General features: G+C 39.9%; 1 protein-coding gene across 1 annotated transcript in view; it reads left to right on the top strand.

Moving 5' to 3' along the window:
* The window catches only part of NCKAP5 (NCK associated protein 5), a 436,389-nt gene that overhangs the window by 268,282 nt on the left and 146,843 nt on the right, over positions 1-21,264 (top strand). Inside the window, exon 7 of the mRNA XM_064156156.1 lies at positions 11,500-11,590. Within this exon, the coding sequence (XP_064012226.1) occupies positions 11,500-11,590 (91 nt within the window). The remainder of the gene's footprint in view (positions 1-11,499; positions 11,591-21,264) is intronic.

A 21,264-nucleotide genomic window follows, 5' to 3' on the forward strand; every position in this document is an offset into this window, starting at 1 on the left:
AACACAATAGGAGTTGCATGGCTGAAGTCCTGCAGAGCAGTTTGAAAATGCATCCCGTGCTGTGCTGAAGATAGATGATTAAAGAATGAGGGCTTGAGCAGGGATGAGGAAGTGATGTTGTGATTCTCCATTTAGGAGTATAGTTAGACTAAAAATCCTCCTCTAAAATGCTTCTTAAATGATCTTCTGTTGGAGTCCTAATAGCTCTTCTGTTTCTTCAATAGAAATACCAATGTGTTACAAATAAATAAACATTTGTACCTTAGAGATGTCGTTTCACTTCACTTTAAACTTATCTTTTTTATTGTTGTTCCAGTGATGAGTTTGACATTTTGGTCCTATGTGTTCTGATATGTTTCTTTGCTGTTGTTACTCCATAGAATAACACAGAGCCATGAAAGTGTCACTTCCTTTTCCTCCACTTCCTCCCCTTGCCCTGTCCTCTTCCCTTCCCTCTTCCCCACTCCCTCCCCTTTTCCTTTTTTCCTTCTCCTCTCAATTCTTCTCCTCCTCTTTCTTTTTTCTTGCATCTCATTTGTGCTTTGCTAGTCTTCTCTTCCTTCTGTTCTCTTTGATTTTTGCTAAGCATGCACACATTTGGAAAGGGAGAACATTACAAGTTATTAATGACAAAATATATCTAGACCTTTCTGGGTTGTTTCTTTTTGTTGTTGGTGTTGTTTCCAGTTCACAAATAGTTTAATTCAGCCTTTCTTGCTCATTGCCATCAAAGCTGATGATGCTATATATGACACTATTCCAGAACTCTTCTGTGTGCATTGTCGTGTATTTTTATTGCCTCATTATCAACTGCTTGGTTGTAGAAGGGCTGTCAATATAATTGTAGAGAGACTACCACTACCTAATGATACAGGTAATTAAGCCCTTGGAGACCATTATTGTGACCATATATTACTTGTTTAGGCCATTTTGCTGTGCTGCTAGAGTCTAGAAATCTACAATCAGTAAGCTTTCCTCCTTGTGTCTCTTGACATGATTTGTTTTTTGTGGTTGTTTTCCAACCAACTGAAATTTAAGGCCTGAATGGTAATTACTTCTACATCCTAGGTTTCTTTGGTGCTAGATATATATTGCTGTTTATTGAATCTGTCCTCCAGAAGGGTAAACTCCTTTTGAGCTGGGTACCAGTAGAATAGGAGACTGTATTGTTGCAGGGCAGTGCTGCAGGAAACCCGCAGAGAAGCAGCCATTCTTCAGGCTCAAGAGAAGATACTTGGTGTTCACTATGCTGGCAGTCATTCCTCATCTACTTTGGGGAAAACCTTAGGGGAGGCGTTTACTTTACATATTTTTCATTCCATAACTTGGTAATTTGGAGCCTAATGTTTGGTCGTGTGTGGTTTGGTCACCCTTGTCATGTGAGATGGTCCTTGTGAGACTGGGAGGGCATCACAGCTGAACATGAAGAGAAAACTCTTGATCCTAGCTGATCAACAAAGAACTGTCTCATATTCTCTGTTTGTGAGTGTCTGTTTGAACTTCCAAAGCAAGTTTTCTGCTGAGGAGAAAAAAGGAAAGACAAATTGTACACATACCTGCAGCAGCACATTATCCTTTTTAGGAATGAAAATATTATCATGCCATTTATTGTAGCAGAGACATCCCTTGGAATATTCCTACACATTTCATCCGTTTTTGCTGATGTTACTTGTTGAGACTTCTAGGAATTCATGGTTGAATTGGAAAATCTCCTTTCTTTTGTAATTGTAGATTGTATCAGCTGAAATTTGGAAATTGAAAAGAAATTATTAAGAATTGATGTTGTTTTCAAAAGTACTCTTAAGTAAATCTTGAGGTTGGGAAGAAGCATTGTGGATTCTTGCTGTTCTTTGTATTTGTGATCATCTGAGCTTATCCAAGTTTGAAGTGGAAAACTTTCCTGTCATGCTTGAGTCCCGTGTAGATAACATTTGCAGGAGTTTAGCCTTTTGGCCTTTGCAGTTGGCTGTACACTATCAGGAAAGGGCTGTGGCTGTCTTGTGAATTTGATTTTTGATGTAAGATTTAGGTTATTGAACCAAACAGGGGGTGGTTTCTTGAATGTTTGTTTACTTAGACTCGCATTCACTCCATTAGTGTTTTATACAAGGCGTTAAATTCACAAATAACATTTTAAGGGAAAAAGAATGCAAGAATTTAATGAACTTCACAGTCTTTGCCTTTGAAGGCATCAGGGCATGTTTTGTGATTTTTTGATATAATGAAACTTTCTGGAGAACTTCAGTAATATGTATGCTTAGCAGTCACTTAATCAACAGGATTAGGTATCTTTCTGTACAGCAAAATATGCATGCTCAAGAGACGCTTAATCAGAAGAATTATATACTGTAAGTGTTTTGCATGTAAGTGTTTGACTGCGGAGTCAGAAGCAGAAAACAAATCATGGTAATTTCTGCAGAAGGGAAAAATCCCTCCTTAGCTTTCTTCTAGCTGCTGTCTGTGCTCTGGACAGTTCAGGTGGGTGTTGACCACTGCACTTTGCAGGCTGAGACAGAAGCCTTCGTGATGGGCTGTGTAGCATGAAAATGCCTAAGAGCAGCTTGTTTACATTGTGCAGTGTTCAGCAGATGCTTGTTAATGACAAACTTCATCTTGCATTTCTCTTGTACCTACTTCAACTCCACAAAAGCTGCCTCCTGTACAGAATCTTTACTGTTTGTGGAAAATACACAGAAATTCATGTAGCTGTGTCAAGGTAGTCTTTGGAACTGTGACTCAGAACTGAACAAGAGCTTCTTAATTGTAAATGACTTTACATTCTACTAAGTAACTTAGAGCATTTGTAGTTAGTCTGCATTAGAGTGCTTATGTACAAAATTAATTATGTGTATTTGGAGGAGCTGGTAGACATATTTATTCATACATATATATGTATACACATAAGTATATATTTGCAAACATGGCAAAGCAAATGCCTACTTGCAATGTTGACAACAAGGAAAGAAGTGGAAAACAACGTTATTTGAAATCAGAAATATTTGCAATCTGAATGTTTGGTCATCTGCATTTTATCACAGTATCAACAAGGTTGGAAGAGACGTCATAGATCATCAAGTCCAACCCTTTACCACAAATCTCAAGGCTAGATCATGGCACCAAGTGCCACGTCCAATCTTGCTTTGAACAGCTCCAGGGATGGTGACTCCACCACCTCCCCAGGCAGCCCATTCCAGTGTCCAATGACTCTCTCAGTGAAGAACTTTCTCCTCACCTCGAGCCTAAATTTCCCCTGACACAGCCTGAGGCTGTGTCCTCTCATTCTGGTGCTGGCCACCTGAGAGAAGAGAGCAACCTCCCCCTGGCCACAACCACCCCTCAGGTAGTTGATGCTTTTAGTTATGCTGAATCACTGTGACTATTTCTGGTGCTCTAGCATGAAGAAAGTTTGCAGTTAGGAACATATGTTTATACTGACATGAGAATTAGCTTTCTTTATGCCTCTTGTTATAGTTCATGAAAATATCTCCTGTCCTAAAGTCCCAAATATGTAACTTGCAAGTTATAGGAAGGGCAGTCCTTATATTTGAAAAATCCTTTCATTTGCTGATGGGAAGCTTTTCCATGAGGCTTAGTTTTGGACTGTTTTTTGTTTTATTCTCCATGCCTGTAAACGACAAACATGTTTATGAGACTGGTGGTGGAACGCACCGGTGCAGTCCATATGGCATTTGTCTATCTGTTCAACACAGAATAAACATTAGTACTGATTTCTGTTGCAGTTCAGAAAGTTTTGCTGTAGGTGTAAATTTGTGTCATACAGTGAAATCGGTATGACAGAAAGAACATTTCCAACATTTCCTGGCTCAGATGGCAGTGAAAGCAGGTTCAGAGAAATGTCAGGTCTGCCATTGCATGGTAGCAGAATTCAGAGTTGTTTGGGAGCAGTGATATGTCAATGCTGAGGTTTGTCAAAATCCTGACTTACACCTTGGAAATCGCTGATGCTCAATGGTCAGTGACTCAACTATGTTAATGTTGTACTCCTTCAATTCTATCTAATTTCCAGGTGATGGTGTGGTCTAGTGGATAAAGCAACTGATTAGGTCATCCATTCAAAAGAAGACTCCTTCTCCAGTCATGTAGATAGAACTTGAGACCTGTATCATTCCATCACTGCCTTGCAATAGCTGCCCAATCATGTACAAGATGCTTTTTACTGTATGCCACTTTTCTTTAGATATCTTGCCCTTCAGGGAACAGTTTCAGTGTACTTTGATTATGTTTTTAGAAGGGGAGTTTAGTATGGATATGTGAAAAGAGCATGACTTGTGCAGTTTGGATTTGCCACAAGTGAGTGCTACTGAATTGAACTAGATGCACACAGCCTGTGGCTGGGGAATAGCCATGTTGGTGCTGCAGGAGGAGAATTTGCCTCCTGCAGTATTTCTGGCTTGATAAGCACCCATACTGATGAACAGAAAGAATAAAAATAAAATATTTCTGTGTTTTTACCATTACAAAGGATATTATTACTTTATTTTCAAACTGAAACATTAAGGCTGGATATTGTGCATTCTGTAGGCTTTGCCCAGCACACTGCTGTAAGGCATGTACCAATGTCTTAAACACAACAGAAAATGTGGAGAAAAACCCCTAGGATTTAAAGCCCTAGCATTTCCTATCTGTCAGTTGTCTTTTAAGTTTATCTCATATCTGTTTTCACATCTTCTCTGCCTTTTTTAATTCATTTCCAATATCTAAATTCTTTGGAGAAGCTCATGCCTGTGTCTGTTTGCCTAGCAGTGTGCCGCATGGTCTCTGCATCAGGTGCACTGAGATCAGCAGGCTTAGATGCAGCCCCAAGAAGGAGGGGACACTTCTTCCTGAGGATCACCATGGCTTACTGAGGAGAGCAGAGGGTCTTGAGGCTGTTGCTGTGGCTGGCAGGTCACTGCACGGGCTGGAGATGAGCCTGCAGATCAGTGGGCTTGCTGAGGAAAGCAGGCAGACATGTCTGGAGATAATGGAAATCCTTGGGGCCAGAGGGGAGTAAGCAGAGTCTGCAGTTCAGAGAGCCTCTCTAGCTTGATTGAAACCAGGTAGAAGGAAAGATGCCTTCTGCAAGCATGCAGTGAACAGGAACTTGTGTTTGATTAGCTTTTTGTGTTTCTTTTAAGTCTTGTAAAGCCACTGGCTATTTTCTCTGTTTAAAAATATCTGGTCTCTAATCTAAAATCTGATTTTTTTCACTTTTTCAGGAGGTGGGATTATGTGTATTTGTTTGCTTTGAAACCTTTTGGTAGTTTGATGAATTCACTGTAAGGAGAAAGTCTAACCTGACCCATTACAGAGCTTTGAATGGAGTGGTGAGGGAAAGTGAGGTGCATGTAACCCCAAACTTAAAGTTTGAAACTACATATGAGTAAGCAAACAAATTTATCTGGAAGCTGAGAGAATCTTTTTATTTGTTTGGATTGTGGGTTTAGAGTGTGCAGGAAGGCTTGGATGGAGGCACACAAGTCTGCCTCCAAAGGCAGACACATTGCTGTCTCCAAAGAAACAGCCATGGTCCATCTGGTGAAAATACCAGCTGGGTCATGAGTGAACCAAGAGCTGAAGAAACTGAGAAACCAAGGAGGAACCTGTTCCTTTGTCTGTGATCAAGCAGTAGGAAGGGGTTGGGCAGCTCAAGATACTGAAACCCGGACCACATCTGCAAGGAAAATCTGACTGAAAAACTGAATTCAAGAGACATAAGACAGAGACTGGCCAAGAGAGAGGCAGGAAGCTTCACTGTCTTACAGGTAGCACCTGGATGAAAATACCTGAGAATTTTGGTTATGCAGGCCTAAATTAAGCTAATGGTGGAGAAATAGCTGCACTTTACATTTTTCTCCAAGGCTTCAAAAATGTGGAGTATTGCACTTGCTGCACAGCACCAGAGGAAAGAAAAAGCTGAAATACAGACCTCAGCTACTGCACTAAGATTCTGTAGAAACTTTTGGACACATCTCTGTGAGCCTGTAAGGTTGATGGAATCCTTGTGACATGCATCTCAAATAACCACCTACTACTGTCACCTCAGTGTGATGGTGATGAAAAGGGAAGGTTATAGCACCTAGCAAAAGGTAGCTGCCAGCCTGTGGAAATCTTGAAGGAAGTAGGTCAAAGGAGAAAGGGGTGAAGCTGTCACATACCTTCTAGAGTCGGAGCAACTACTTGCTGCCTGTCCCTGAAGGGCATATCGTAAAAAGGTCTGTGTGGGATGTGTCTGAACAGAGCATGGGCTAAAGAGAGTATTCATTCCTTGCCCTAGAAGGAGAATCAAAGAACAGGGTATATGGGAAGGGGTGTTTTTTGAGGAAAGGTTGTTCTGTCAAGAAAAAAAGGTAGATGTGGGGAGATCAAACTCCTCTAAAGGATATGCTGTGAAAAAGAAACAGAGAAGAGAATGGGTTTCCTCTGTATGAGACAGGTCCTACACAGTGGAGAGGTTGCTCAGGGAAAATCCTTTTCCTGTCTGAAGTTACTGTGGCAAACTGTGAGACACCTGTCTCTAGAAAGGGAATCATTAAACCTGTCTGAAAGGAACTTTTTGAGAGCTAAGCAATATATGAGGAAGGTTCTGCAGCGTTAGAGGGCTGAGAGAACTCTTGTGCCTCCTTGAATTGCTGTATTTGAGGAAAGATTAGTTCCTGTATGGTGTTAAAATCTGTTCTTAGGGAGGACCTCAACATAATAGCCTGTGGCTTTGGTTCACTTGAAATGACAGAACTGTGGGAGGCACAAAGTAGGCAGGTTTTTTGACAGTGTCCCATCATTGCAAGGGGACAGCACAAAGAAGGTGCCCATTTATGAAGATGATGATCCTGGAAAAAATGAAAGTCAAGAACCTAACTGCCTAGCAGTTATTTATCTACCCTAGCAGGGACTTTATTTCCTGGCCTCATTGAAACCATGCTCTGGTGTATGCCGTGTTTTGCAGCATCAGGCCCAGGAAGCGAAATGAAGGTAACACAGCTGTCAGAAACATAACATCAAGAAACTTTAAAAGAGAGTCTCCTACAGTTTAGGACTGGAGTTGCAGGAAAAGTATAGAAGGAACTTCCTTCTGCCATCTTGGTTCCATAAGCATCTGTGCCTCTTGGACAGGGAAGTGTTTCCACCATTCCAGAGGTTCCTCTGCCCTCCTTGGCCGGAAACATACAGAAACAAGGACACTGTAAATAATAGTACATTCCAGTCAGATTGGTTTCCCAGTATTCTCAACAGCATGGGACAAGTTCCATTTTTAAATTGTAGGAATGACTAACTTTATTTCAGGAGGAATAGCAGCAAGGACCTGTGGATCATAAATTCATGTCCTCAGCTCTTGGCTCTGCTATGTAATTAATTCTACTAACTGCTCAACTCTGGTTTAAAACTGCTCAGGTTTCTCACCTTGTTATTCTACCTGGCAGGGTGGTTCAGAATCTCACTTTTTCAATTACTAAAAACATCCTAATTCCAGACTAAATGTATTTGTAGCCACTGTATTCCCATCTAGTTTTGCATTAGGTTGATGTATTTTTCTTTCCCATTTTCCTTTTTCTCACTGTTTCCTTTGTGGAATTCATACCTGTGTAAGCTCTTGCTCTCTTAAGTTTAGCAAGGTAAGTTGTTTAGTCTTTTCTCATGACACAGACTTTCAGATAGCAACCTCAGTACTATCTCTTCACTGAATACTCTCTGAATGAGCTGCTCCTGAGCTCTGATGATTGTAATTGCAGATAATATTCCAGATGAAATCTTGACAGTGCTTTCCACAGTAGCATTAATATTTTATGTTCCTTAAACTCTTATATTCCAGGAACAGATTCTAGTTTTAGAGTGCCTCTTTTCAACTAGAATCTTATACTTTGAGAAATTTTATCCTTAGATTAGGACTGGTGGAGGACATTTTCCTTACTCTAAAGTGGCATTTTGTCAAGAAACTTCTGAAGCTTCTCTCGAACATGGGTTTAATTTCTTTTTCCTTTAAAGAAAATAGCTTTTTCAAAAAAAGAAAATTTAAAAGGAACACTTCAGTTTTAGGAAAACTTCAATTTTCTATTCAAATAATAGGTGTAACAGAAACACTAAGATGCTTCAGATGAAGAGACAGTAAATTGAACACTAAAGAAGAGAGAAAAAAGTGTTCTTAAGTAGTGATTAAAGAATGCAGACTCTGGGATGGTGAGCTTTAGAGACTGTTTTTGCAGGTTCTGATAGCTTAATAGTTACACAAAGTGGACAGAATCCTTGGCAAAACAGGCTTTTTAACATAGTCCAGCATGCAAGCAGAATACATGTGTGGGGGACAGCTACTACAGGTGTAATAAGCAAGTGCTTGATGTTGGAGTGGATATTAGGATCATCACCAAGAGAAGATTACTAGAAGCTGGAGAAATATAGGTCAATGTGTAGAAATACCCAGTCATAAAGCTCCTAATTTTTCTGTTTCACATCCAAAGCATACATGTCATTTGGAAGTCTTATTCAGAGAGCAAAACATGGGGTTTCAAGTTTAATTTATAGAGGCTCAACTTTTTTTCCATACTTTAAAAGAATTTATACTAAATCCTTATGTCATCTACTGTCATTGTGGAGAGCATTACAGAACAGCGTTTCCATTAATATACCATTAATTCATGGTTCAAAAATTCTAATTTATAAGAAACAAGCCTCAATTATTATCCTGTGCCATGTTTGGTTAAGCAACCCTTCCTAAAAATGGGTAACTGACATGCTAATGGAGAAGCAGCCGCGTATAGCTTACTGGCCATCAGAGCTTTGCAGTAAATTTGACTACAAGCATATTTTACCTCCTTGTTTGACAGAAACTGGTTTTCTCTTTCCCTTCAGATATTCCATGGGTACCTAAAGTATGTAAGTTCCTCTGAGCACTGTTTTTGCAGTAATGTGACTACACAGACAGTGTCAGTGTTACATCTGTGGTTCAGCTTTATGGCTGTTAACTCTTGCAAACTCTTTGTAGTAGCTACAAACAACAAAACAGGAAGTCTCAGCTGCATTTAGCTGAGCTCTTCATTGTGCTGCAAAGATTTTTCTGTGACAGAGAAATCTGAGCACTGATGGGAGGTGTTTCTGACTGCTACATGACACTGTATGCTCACCAAGTCACTATGAGGCTTTTCAACAAGACAGACATCTTGTCCAAAACCTACTATCTGAATTTGACTGAAGGTGAAATGACCTCTTCAGTTTAAGAGTTCTTTATTTTTTCTGAACTAGTTAAATTGATATAGTTAAATTGATAGTACTAACATGCATCTAGTCTATATTTTCCTTAACACTGTTAGGCCTAAATTGAAAAACTCTGATTTTAGTGGTAGTTGAATCTGTTCTTTCTCCCATTTTTGCTTGTTTATTAATTTGTAAGAACTTTATGCAGGGCTAGAGTTGGAAATGTGTATGCATATATAATCACAATAATTAAGAGCCCTGTTACATCATTAATTTTAAAATAGAATGATGCGCAAGGGGTGAGGACTGCACAGGAATGTATGTCATGAACCAGAATGGTTTGTTCTTTTGTGTAAAAGACATCTAATTAAGGTCACCCTATGATAAGAAATGGTTCCAATCTGCAACTGAAAAACTGCACCACTGTCTGCACTAGAGATTAGAGCTGGCTTGGTTTTATTCACATTTGGTCAACAGATGGTCCAACTATTCTGTGGGCATTCTGGCAATGCAGAAGCCTGCACATCAGTGACAAAAAAACATCACGCAAATAAGTAAAATGTCAGTGTTCATCTGAGTAGAATGAATATCCAGCATCAGCTTCTCAAAAAGTAGTGTAGCTGGCTGACTTGAAAGGAGAAAACATAACAAAACATCCTATCATTGCTAAATTAGCCAGCACCATTCATTCTGATAAGACTGAAAGAACAGAAAGACTATGAGGCTTATATAAAAGATGCTGTTGGCCTTTGGCCATAGCTGTTAGCTAATATTTGCTATCTCGCTGGATTGTTACCTTAGACATAAAAAATAAAAATGATACCCTGTGAATAACTCCTCAGCACAGTTGCATTTGCAAAGAATGGTACACAAAAATCACATTTCCCTAAACACAAAGGAGATCAACAGCAGACAGTTTTTGGTCTGATGTGCCTAGGAATAGTAGCTCTGTATTCAAGGCCACAGTTTTATTATACAACATATCTAGCAATGTAGCTTAAGATATTCTTCACTTTTTCTCTCCTGCTTCCCTATCACACACACACCTGTGCCACAAAAGCTTTCCTTTCTCCAGCCCCTGTTCCAGATGGGCTGTTTTTCCAACTATGTCAAGGGACTGAGACAGCTTAAAAGGAAAGAACAGACAACATGAAAAGGGGGGAAAGCAGGGGGAGAAAAACTGCTGCATCTGCCCAGCTACAGAAGCTGTACAGGGGAGAGGATCTGGGTGAGGAGATGGAGAGTGAGGAGAAGCGTAAGGACTTTTGGCTGGTGTTATCACTCAGGTTTTTTTTGTGGTGAAGCCCAGCATCTTTGTTGTGTCTATTGCTGCTTTTCTGGCTTTTGATCCCTTTCCTTTTCTTCCCCATACTCACAGAGCTGAAACCACCTATAGTCCCAGACTTTTTATTTGTGGTCAGCCTCAGTGACATCTCTTAAGCCTCAGTGACATCTGCTAAGCCCATGGGATTTAATTTCTGATCCACCTTGAATAGAACCAGTGTTTGTAGGTGACTTCTGTTATTTGCAGCAGTTCTACTGTGTGAAGGAGCAGAGCTCTGTTCTGTTCAGCCTCCATTCAGGAGGGTTAGCCTTATCAGTTTTAACATGCTTGATGAATGTGTGTAGATCAAAGAGAACTTTTGATAGTGTTTATTAACACCTAAAATGGAAGTGCAAAAACCTTTCTTCTTTCATTGATGGAACTAAAGCTGATTAAGTTTTCATGAGCTCGTAGTACCAGCTTGTAGCCTACACTTGCTTTTTACATCCCATTGAAAGGGCAGAGAAGGGTGAATGTTCTCAGCAGCAGTGCCTCTATAAACAAATGTACTGGCACACACCGCTGCACCTATAACTTAGAGAGTACATACTGGTAATGTGTTTGACAGTCTGTCTAAATTGCACAAACCTGACAATTGGCTAGAAATGCAGCAGGTTGTGTTGGGTTTTTTTTTTTTAATCTGACTCATTTTGTTCCTAAATGACAGTAATTTTAAGATGGTGTTTGGTTATACTGTTGACAGAGCGATGCCTTTTGCACACATTTGGTTTTAATTTTTGTAACTGAGCTCCAGTTGGGTTTTAACAGTACAACTAATTAGTGTGCATATTCCAAAGATAAAAGAATGCCCTTAATGTGTTATTCATAACATGAAGCATGAGAACATTACAAGGCCAGGATTGTCTTTAAATATTAATTTCATGGTATCCATGGATGCATTAGGCTCTTGTAAAGAACAGAAACACTACATGCAACTCTTATTTTTTTTTTCCATACAGTTGACTTTCATAAATATTTTTATTCTCTAGAATGGAGGAGACAGTGAGAAATCTGCTGCAGAACCAAGGATCTCCAGGCCAGCACAGAGAAGCAACTGTCAATATCATGAAGGTATATCAGGTATTAATAACTTATTACCTGTTTTATTGTGGTAGTAAAGTTCTTTAAAAGGAAAATCACACTACAGAGAGAAATGTATCTGGCATTGTTTCCTCTTTTTGTTTATTGATTATGAATACTTGGAAGTGGAGATTGGTGCCATCTACATTTTCCCAGGTTCTCTTTCTCCAGAATTTAAGGGGTTTCATTTCTGTTGTTACCTTCTCCTCAATATAGAGAAACTAATTTTGAGGACTGTATTGTTTAGCCTGGAGAAGAGGAGGCTCAGGGGTGACCTTATTGCTGTCTACAACTACCTGAGGGGTGGTTGTGGCCAGGAGGAGGTTGCTCTCTTCTCTCAAGTGGCCAGCACCAGCACAAGAGGACACAGCCTCAGGCTGCGCCAGGGGAAATTTAGGCTCGAGGTGAGGAGAAAGTTCTTCACTGAGAGAGTCATTGGACACTGGAATGGGCTGCCCGGGGAAGTGGTGGAGTCGCCGTCCCTGGAGCTGTTCAAGGCAGGATTGGACGTGGCACTTGGTGCCATGGTCTAGCCTTGAGAACTGTGGTAAAGGGTTAGACTTGATGATCTGTGAGGTCTCTTCCAACCTTGGTGATACTGTGATACTGTGTGATACTGTGAAAACACTTAAAAGATCAAGTAATATATTTCAGCATCTCTAAAAAACGTAGATGTTTCTGACAACTCAACCTTCAGATTGTGATGGATAATTTATCCATTCGTGTTCTTGTTGGGGGTTAGATGTCTCTATCAGGCCTAAGAGTTTCTTACTGTTGCTTGTGACAGGTGGATTTTATCATCCTCACTTGGGAGAGAGGGAGTATCCAGGGCAGAATTTAGGAGAGCAAAGATGTTAGACATTTTTCAAAGGGAACCAGGTTAGTTTATGCTGCTTATAAGACAGGAGGGTTTTACATTTTCCTAATGGACTACTGTATTCTGGAAGCAGTGACCCTGAGGTGGTGGAAAGCCTTAAGTGTCTTGAAATAGGAATGAGAAACATTTCATTTAATCAGATATTCTGCACATGAATTCTTAAAAAAAATGCCCCACTTAGTGAAGTTGGTTCTATCCTGTATCTTTTTAAAGAGAATGAGAATTCCTTATAAAGATACAAAACGCTGAAATAATATATTAAAGCCTATTCCAGGTAGCAAACCTTCAGATAAAACACTTTTCAAAAGTTCTAGTTCTATCAGTTCATTCTTACAATTAATGGATCAAAAAAATCAGCAATCTTGCTAAACAAAAATGTATATTAAGGAACATTTATCACTCTAATTAAATTTTCGTTTTAAGATTTGATTGAAGGGAAACGAATCTTTTAGATTAACCTTCCAAAATAATTTTTCCTGTTAAAATGATAGGCTGCAAAATTCAATTTCAGGACAAATTAAACTTTTTGTTGAAGCTATAATAGAATATTGTGCTTTTAGAAACTGGTGATAAAAGCATCTATATTTTACTCACTACCCTTTTGGGATGCAAAGATGAAACTCAGTTGCCTTCCCTTGGTTCGGAATTTAAATCCATATGTGATGATTTGGGTGTTACCCCCCCACACACACACGTTTAAGAAAATCATCCAGACTAGACTCAGCAGCTGGAAATTAGAATGAAGCTTTATATTTACAGCTTAGCACAATATACAAGCAGGTATTTACAATATATACAGATATTCACAAGTTAAAAAGTAACACAGAAACATTAACAGCCCTCCCAGAAACCAGAGTCCCTGAGAGGGGCTCCCAACCATCCTTCCACCTTCTTTCCACCCCTCTACCTTATCCCAGACTTTACCTTACCATTAAGGTGAGTTTGGAGAATCGGCCGGGGGGATTGGGAAGCAGACAGGATTAGTCATACAGACCACAGGTTAGAGAGAGAGAAGTGCAGCCCATAGCCAAAGAGAGCAACTCTGTTATCTGTGTTTGTGTTCTTGTTTTTGTACATCTCAGCAAGCCTATGAATGAAGTAGACATCACCATTGTTTCCTTTTCACAGCCTGTGATCTAATTCTCACCAAAATACCCCAGCTAGGCTCAAACTAGCATACCATACTTTATGCTCGCTCCAGCCACGATTCAGTGGGTGTTCTGAGGAGGGTTTAGTGTCAGTCTTTCCTTCAGGTAGATTACTTGTGTGTGTATTTAACACAGCTAGGATGATTTTACTCTCTGCTTTTCCCTATACTGTCTTAGTGTGGAACATATGGCAAGGTGGCACCACAATTAGGCTTTCATTCTTTGGATTTTGGTATGCACTCTCAACAAGAAAAGCAGAAAACTACTTCAGATTTTTTCTATCAAACTGTCAAAGTTAGCTGTGTGGTCTTTTGAAATTTGAAATTTTGTGTGCTGCTTCCCTAGAGGTGAGATAAAGCAGTGATTCTAATTTTTGTACTTGTGTATTTCTTCCATCTTTCATTTGTTACTTAATTTTGGGGAAAAAAAAAAAAAACACCCAAATAATTTGGCTGTGTTTTTTGGTTTTTTCTCCTTTGGGTCCATAGTAATACAGACATTTTCTGTCTCATGCCAGTCAGGAAAATAATTTCTGTGTAAAATCTCTTGGGTTTGTTTACTGACCAATAAACAAATACAGCAGCTTCTTTCTCTTCCTGTTTTTCTGTTGTTCTTAGGAATGCTTTCCCTCATGATTGAAGTAATGCTGTGTTTTAGCAATTTTCCTTTTTCCAATTTTCTTTACTTATGAATTTATTTTCCTAATTCATGACTTGGAAGCAGTGGTTTTCCCTTTCCTGAGGAATGGCTAGGCAACTGCATCACATACCAGTCTGTCATTGGTAAAACAGGTCAAAAATGCTGAAGGTTTCTGTGAGCACTGTGGTTTTTCTGAATGTATCTGATTCATTCATCCTCACATCCCTTTGGTTCACTTCTATGACAAACTTTTGGTCAGATACTTTGTTTTCTGGGAATTTCAAGGAATGACTCTATTCATGTGCAAAACAGTCCATTCCTACCTTTGTTTGGCTACCTGGAATGTAGGTGAGAGAGGGTTCATTTGAATGTATTTGTTATTCAGACACGTGATAAACCTATGCATTGAATATCTTCTTTGCTGTAAGGGTCAGGGAGCACTAGAACAGGCTTCCCAGAGAGGTTGTCGAGTCTCCTTCCCTGGAGATGTTCAAGACCTGTCTGGATGTGTTCCTGTGCAACCTGCAGGGTGCTGCACTTTGGCTACAACAACCCCATGGAGAGATACAGGCTAGGGTCGGAGTGGCTGGAGAGCAGCCAGACAGAGAGGGATCTGGGGGTACTGATTGATACCTGCCTGAACATGAGCCAGCAGTGTGCCCAGGTGGCCAAGAGAGCCAGTGGCATCCTGGCCTGCATCAGGAATGGTGTGGTCAGCAGGAGCAGGGAGGTCATTCTGCCCCTGTACTCTGCACTGGTTAGACCACACCTTGAGTACTGTGTTCAGTTCTGGGCCCCCCAGTTTAAAAGGGACGTTGAGATGCTTGAGCGTGTCCAGAGAAGGGCGACGAGGCTGGGGAGAGGCCTCGAGCAGAAGCCCTACGAGGAGAGGCTGAGGGAGCTGGGATTGTTTAGCCTGGAGAAGAGGAGGCTCAGGGGTGACCTTATTGTTGTCTACAACTACCTGAGGGGTGGTTGTGGCCAGGACGAGGTTGCTCTCTTCTCTCAGGTGGCCAGCACCAGAACAAGAGGACACAGCCTCAGGCTGCGCCAGGGGAGATTTAGGCTTGAGCTGAGGAGAAAGTTCTTCACGGAGAGAGTCATTGGACACTGGAATGGGCTGCCTGGGGAGGTGGTGGAGTCGCCGTCCCTGGGGCACTTCAAGGCAAGGTTGGACGTGGCACTTGGTGGCATGGTCTAGCCTTGAGCTCTGTAGTAAAGGGTTGGACTTGATGATCTGTGAGGTCTCTTCCAACCCTGATGATACTGTGATACTGTGATACTGTGATTATATGGTTCTGCTCTGGCAGGAGCATTGGACTCGAAGATCTCCAGAGGTTCCTTCCGACCCCTAATATTCTGTGATCCTGTGTGATTTAGGCAACATCTGCATGTAACAATAAAAGCTACTACCTGAAAGACTCTTCAAAACAAGTAATTGGCAAAGAGTCTGTGATGATAAATGCTTGCCAAGTATTTTAATGATGAAAAACATATTAATGTGTTACTGAAACTAACTGTGTGGAAATCATGGACAAGCACTTTATCTACACACAGGACAAATTTCATTGTAAAGACTGTGTCCAGGTTTGGCAAGAGGCATCGATATTGTGAGAGAAGCATTTAATTTGTATCTTTCAAAATGCATTCAGACAGGTTTGGGTTTTTCTAATATATTTATAGGGGTAACTCACAGCTGGGAATAGGAAGTGAATGTATAACCTGGGTAATGTAACTTAAAAACATTGGTATATTCAGGGGTTTGGGGACATGACAACCTTATTATCATCCTGCATTTGAAACTGAAATATAAATGTGACCTAACACATAGAGAAAAGATTTTTGTGATCTGAATTCCAAGTGATATATCTTATCTATATTGTCATATACATACACAAAAGTTACTGAATGTGTAAATGTTGGCATTGTTTTGAAAACTGTTCTCTACAATCAGTTACCTTATGGAACACATGCTGAGTCATACCTGTGCACTGTGGTTACTGTTGTGTGATCAGAACAATATGAGATCTTACTGCACTTTCATAACCGTTTCATAGCAAATGAAGGCACAACCTAGGTGATCTCAAGTGTGACTTGCCAGCATATATCCCGTATTCTCTGCCAGTATGGTGTTAGTTTAAGTGAAGTGAAGCCTCCTCAAATTAATATCTGAATAGTCATAAAAGATACCTCTGTGCAATAAACACTTTTGATCTGTTGACCATTGTCTACATGTTTGTTTTCTGCAAATCTAATTATTGTCTGGGATGTATGAAATTGAGTTCTTATTATATTATCAATATGCCTGACTCCAGAATATATATTCTTGCTAATTAACATTAAATGTTGCATAGTGATCATGTTGGAAGAATAATGATAAGACGGAGCCCAGAGTATGCAGTGTTATTACAACATTGTGTTATATCTTGTGGGTATTCTTATTTGAAACAAAATACTCTAACCCTTTCCATAGAGCTTGCTGCCCTTTGGGAATTTAATTGTCTGGATTTACAAATTGATGATGTTATTTTTTTAGGGTAAGTGAATTACGGAATAGAACTGTAAATAAAATTTCCCTCTTACCATTTTACACAGTAATAACTGAGGGAAGATTTTTGATGAATGTTCACATAGATGTGGACAAGAATATGTGAGATTTGAATTGCCATGAACCATCTTATTTCTTGCTCAAAAGTTGATGCAATTAAAATGCTTTAATATGTGAGAGCTTTATGATGTTTCCAGCAAGCACTGTCCACCTCTAGTTAAGACCATACCAATACTTCATATGTTAATATTAGTCTCACTCAAGACACAAGTAGTTTATCTCAGGACAGTGATCCCCTGAAATAATTGTGTGCGGTACTTCAGCCTGATGCGTTAAAACAAGTGTACCATGGATGTCCCATCCTAAGTTTATCCTTGTGATTTGGACATCAAAAACTAAAGAGTCCATTATGTTTGACCACAACACTGCATATCTAGGTAGAGTGTTATGTGATTGCAGGTCCCTCAAAGACTTTCAGGTTTTCTTTTTAACTCTTTCTGACTTTCTGTCAGTATACGGTAATTAAAATAGATCAGGGAGAGTTTGTTATAAGTTCACAATTTATTGTAATTCTGGTATTATCAATATGTGCACCAAAGCCCAGGACAGACGTGGCACAGACACATCAGAGAGGAAAGACAATCTGCTGTCAGAAGCATTGTGTTTGGCAGACTAGATTTTGATTTTTTCATTTGCTACAAATTTCTTTATTTATATGGACAAAGTCACTTTAACTTTCCATCATTAACTTTTGTCTGTAAAGAGAGGATAACAACATGTCATTTCATCTCAACTCTATTTAAGATGTCATCATATGTATGAGCTGCTGCTTCTGTGGTAACAGGAACTTTTATAAGTGCTGAGACAGGTAATGAAGAGATTTTTACAAAACCAAAAAGGCTTTTCATATTTCGTTGTAAACTTGAAAAAATGCTTACTTCCCTAAGGAGTTTATTTAACATATGAGTAATTTTTAATGGGAAAGGAATCAATTTCAAAATGAAGCTTTGCTGGTCTTCAGGCAGGGCTGACCTTTCTTGTATTAAAAAATACTGAACTGATTTTTTGCTGTTGGGAATGCAGAGATTTTGATACATGAATTCGTATGAAAAGCTTAGGGAAATAAGAAGTGATTGCAGGAATTGTAACCTTTTCAGAACTCCACTGTGCTGTTTTGAGATTTGCACTCCAAACAACCAGGCATGTTCTTTTGATTAGCACGAACTGGAATCCTGGTTTGTAGACAGCCTGAAGCCCACCTCATCTAATGTCACAGGCCCAGTCATGCCTCAACATCTGTGCTAGTGCAAAGTGTCTCTGGTCACCAGCTGACATGATCTGACTAGGTTTTATGGAAGGGATTTTCATCATGCTGTGCAGTGTGGGTCTTTCGAGACTGACTAACCAGATTCATAAGGGATGGTCTCTTCTCACTAAGTAGGAACTTGACTGTGGTTCAGCTCTGTTGTTTTTTTTTCCTCACTGCAGATAGATGACAAAGTTTTGTGAAATAGACTGCATAAGGCATTTATCAGGCTTCTCTGTGCATCATGATAAAAATGAACACAGCAGCAGGAGAGACATCTGTCCCATTTGCAGGTCACCATCACCAGTGCAATCATAGCTCACACTGCAGCTTCACATGAGTGACTCAGAACATACAAACATTGAGTTCCATTTCCTGCCTTCTTGCTGGATGTAAGTATGTGGGCACGTGCCTGCTGAATCCAAAGCTCTAGAAAGAAGATTTATCTGTAAAGACTCAATACTGACAGCTTCAATACAATGATAAAATAATTTCAGACCTGCAAGCCTTCTGGAGTGTTTTGCTAATTGCTTTCTGAAGCACACATCAGAGGTGTGACTGCGTGACATAGTCACATATCAGGTGGCGTTGTTGCCAGATCAACCCAACTTTTTGTCTGCATGCTTCTTTGCGAGACTCAAATGTGGAACAGTTGTTGTGACTGTCACTTCCAATTTGCACAGCCGTTGGTGTCAACAGCTCTTTCACGAGAAGAAAAACTATCTATCGGCAATACAATTTTATCCTAACACAAAATTATACAAGCTTAATGTTCAGGCCATTGATATGTAACGTTTTGTAGACGGAGCATGGCCGTGAATTGAAATACAGGCACTAGCCAAATTCCCTAGCTGAAATCCACATTGCATTTTTTAATGCTAACTGCTATTTCAGAAAGAGGAAATAGATCCTTAAAATTAAACTTCTATCTCTGGATTGGAAGTGCACACAAGAGACTGAATCAACTAGGCCTCCTCAGCTGCTAAGGAGAATATTATTAGGCAAAGCTTAGCAGTTTTGTGAGTCCCAGAGAAGCACAGAGGAGAAGCCACCTGCACCCTTCAGACCTCTACCAGAAATCCTGGGCTGTTGAGGACACAAGCATTTGCTGTTGGACTCCTTTCTGGTACAGAGAAATCTTGGGCTGTCTTCTTAACAACTAGTTCCTTATGGCTTTTCTTCTGGTACATTTCCACCACTGGGCAAAGATTCTGACAACTTTTTGTTCCCATATTTACCTAAATGGAGATTGGATTCTTGCCCCCAAAGGAGAGCGATGGTGCTTCTCAGACACTGTTCATATAATTCTGTTCATATAATTACAATTTTGTAGCAAGGGACATATGTACAAATAGTTTTCCCTTTTTGATTGTTTGTAACAAAGCAATGCAGTTCTCTTTAAGAAAACGAAGTCTCCTGACTGGAATGTGCCATCTGTGTGCTTGTTTCTCAGAAAACATGATGTTCTTTCCTTCCCAGAGTCCCCTGCATAAGTACAGTAGCAAGAGGTGAGGACTGACTCATTTGATGATGCTATTATGCACTGTACTGATCGTAATTCTGCATTTAGATTTTCCCCTACAATACAGCAATTCTATCTTTTGCTATATCTTTCTTCTAGTTCTTACTCTTTTGAATGAATGCACAGAAATCAGCCCCTATGCATCCCCGAAGCCTATACATATGAAAGAGGTAACAGAAATTCAGAGCCACTCTTTGGAAAGCAAGGTGATGATGTGGTTCACAGCCCAACTGGCATGGGTCATCCTCATGTATACAGGGACTTCACGTTTATTCACAGCAGGTTGTCTGCAGTCTTAATCTTGTCCTCTGTGGTGTTCCAGTTGCTTTTTTTCTAATTCAGGGGATGTATTTGATAGAAAAGAGTATGGCTGTAACATACCTCTGCTTGGAAGTCTTAAGAGACTGGAATAATCTGGAGTTTATAGCAAATATCAATTTTCAGATAATCTCTCTGCTGCTTGGAGAGATGCCGATATCTTTGCACGTGAAAGCCAGCCTGATGCTCTTTATGTGTATGTATTCCTCACACAGGTCAGACTGTGGCTACCAGCAGCAGGGCTGCGATGGCACACAGGCTGAGGGCAGCCCATGCTTTGGCTGTGTGAGAGTGTGAGCCTACAGGGCTGCCACAGCACGCTTCCCGTGGGACCCAGCGCCACTTCCAGCTCTGCATAGTTTCTCAGTAGAGCAATGAGATCCCCAGGGAGTTGTTGTCATCTCCCATCTGGCAACTGCTTTGAAAGCTCCCAGGTCTGTCATGTGTCTGCTGGCTCCTGACCAAGATTTGAATAAGAGGGTCTTACCTATCTATAACCTATCCACATCCCTGTGAAGTTCCAGATGTCCTTTATTGACCTGACACAGTGTTGCACATTCTGGGTTTATATTGAAGACGTTGGACAAGAGAGTCTGACAAGTAAATAAGACATATTTTTATCTTTTGAATCCTTGGTGTTTTCTGAGTAAAGGATAATGAATAATAAATACAGACCATTTACTGCAATCAGCTGTCCAATGGCAGAACTGTTTGGACAGAAGACTTGAAAAAAACAGTTTATATTCTTTGATGTTCCAAGGGTGGTTCTTACATATACCTAAATCACTTGCTCTCTCCTTGTTTCTGCATCTTCATGAAAGATACAGTTCACTCTGCATTCTGAACTGTAATTTGTTTGTGTTTTCAAATCAGCAGAAAGCAATGCTGGCTTGTAAGTTTCATAAAGTTGAGGAAAAAAGCCCTAATTTTTTGCCAATTTTCTCTGAGAGGAAAGAAAAAAAAAAAAGGAGATTATTATGCTATATTCCTAAAAATACTCTCTTAGAAAATTACTTTAACAGAAGAGTGCATTTGCCAGTACACCACTATATTTATTTCAGAAAGAATGTGCACTATGGAGTGTGAAAAGTATTTTTAATTTCTGTTAAGTATATTTCATCAGAACTGCATCAACATATTTGAAAAGTTCAAGTTTTGGGCTGATCCCAATGATTGTTCCTACATTTTATTTTTGTGTGACGACACATCCTGAGCTTTTCAGAAGTTTTACTGACAAGATAGGTGAGACAAACCAGCTAGTCTCTGACATTCATAAAAAATTTAACTGGTTATGTAATACTATACTAATCTTTTTT

Source organism: Pogoniulus pusillus, chromosome 2 (genome assembly GCF_015220805.1).
Source record: "Pogoniulus pusillus isolate bPogPus1 chromosome 2, bPogPus1.pri, whole genome shotgun sequence".
NCBI lineage: Eukaryota > Metazoa > Chordata > Aves > Piciformes > Lybiidae > Pogoniulus > Pogoniulus pusillus.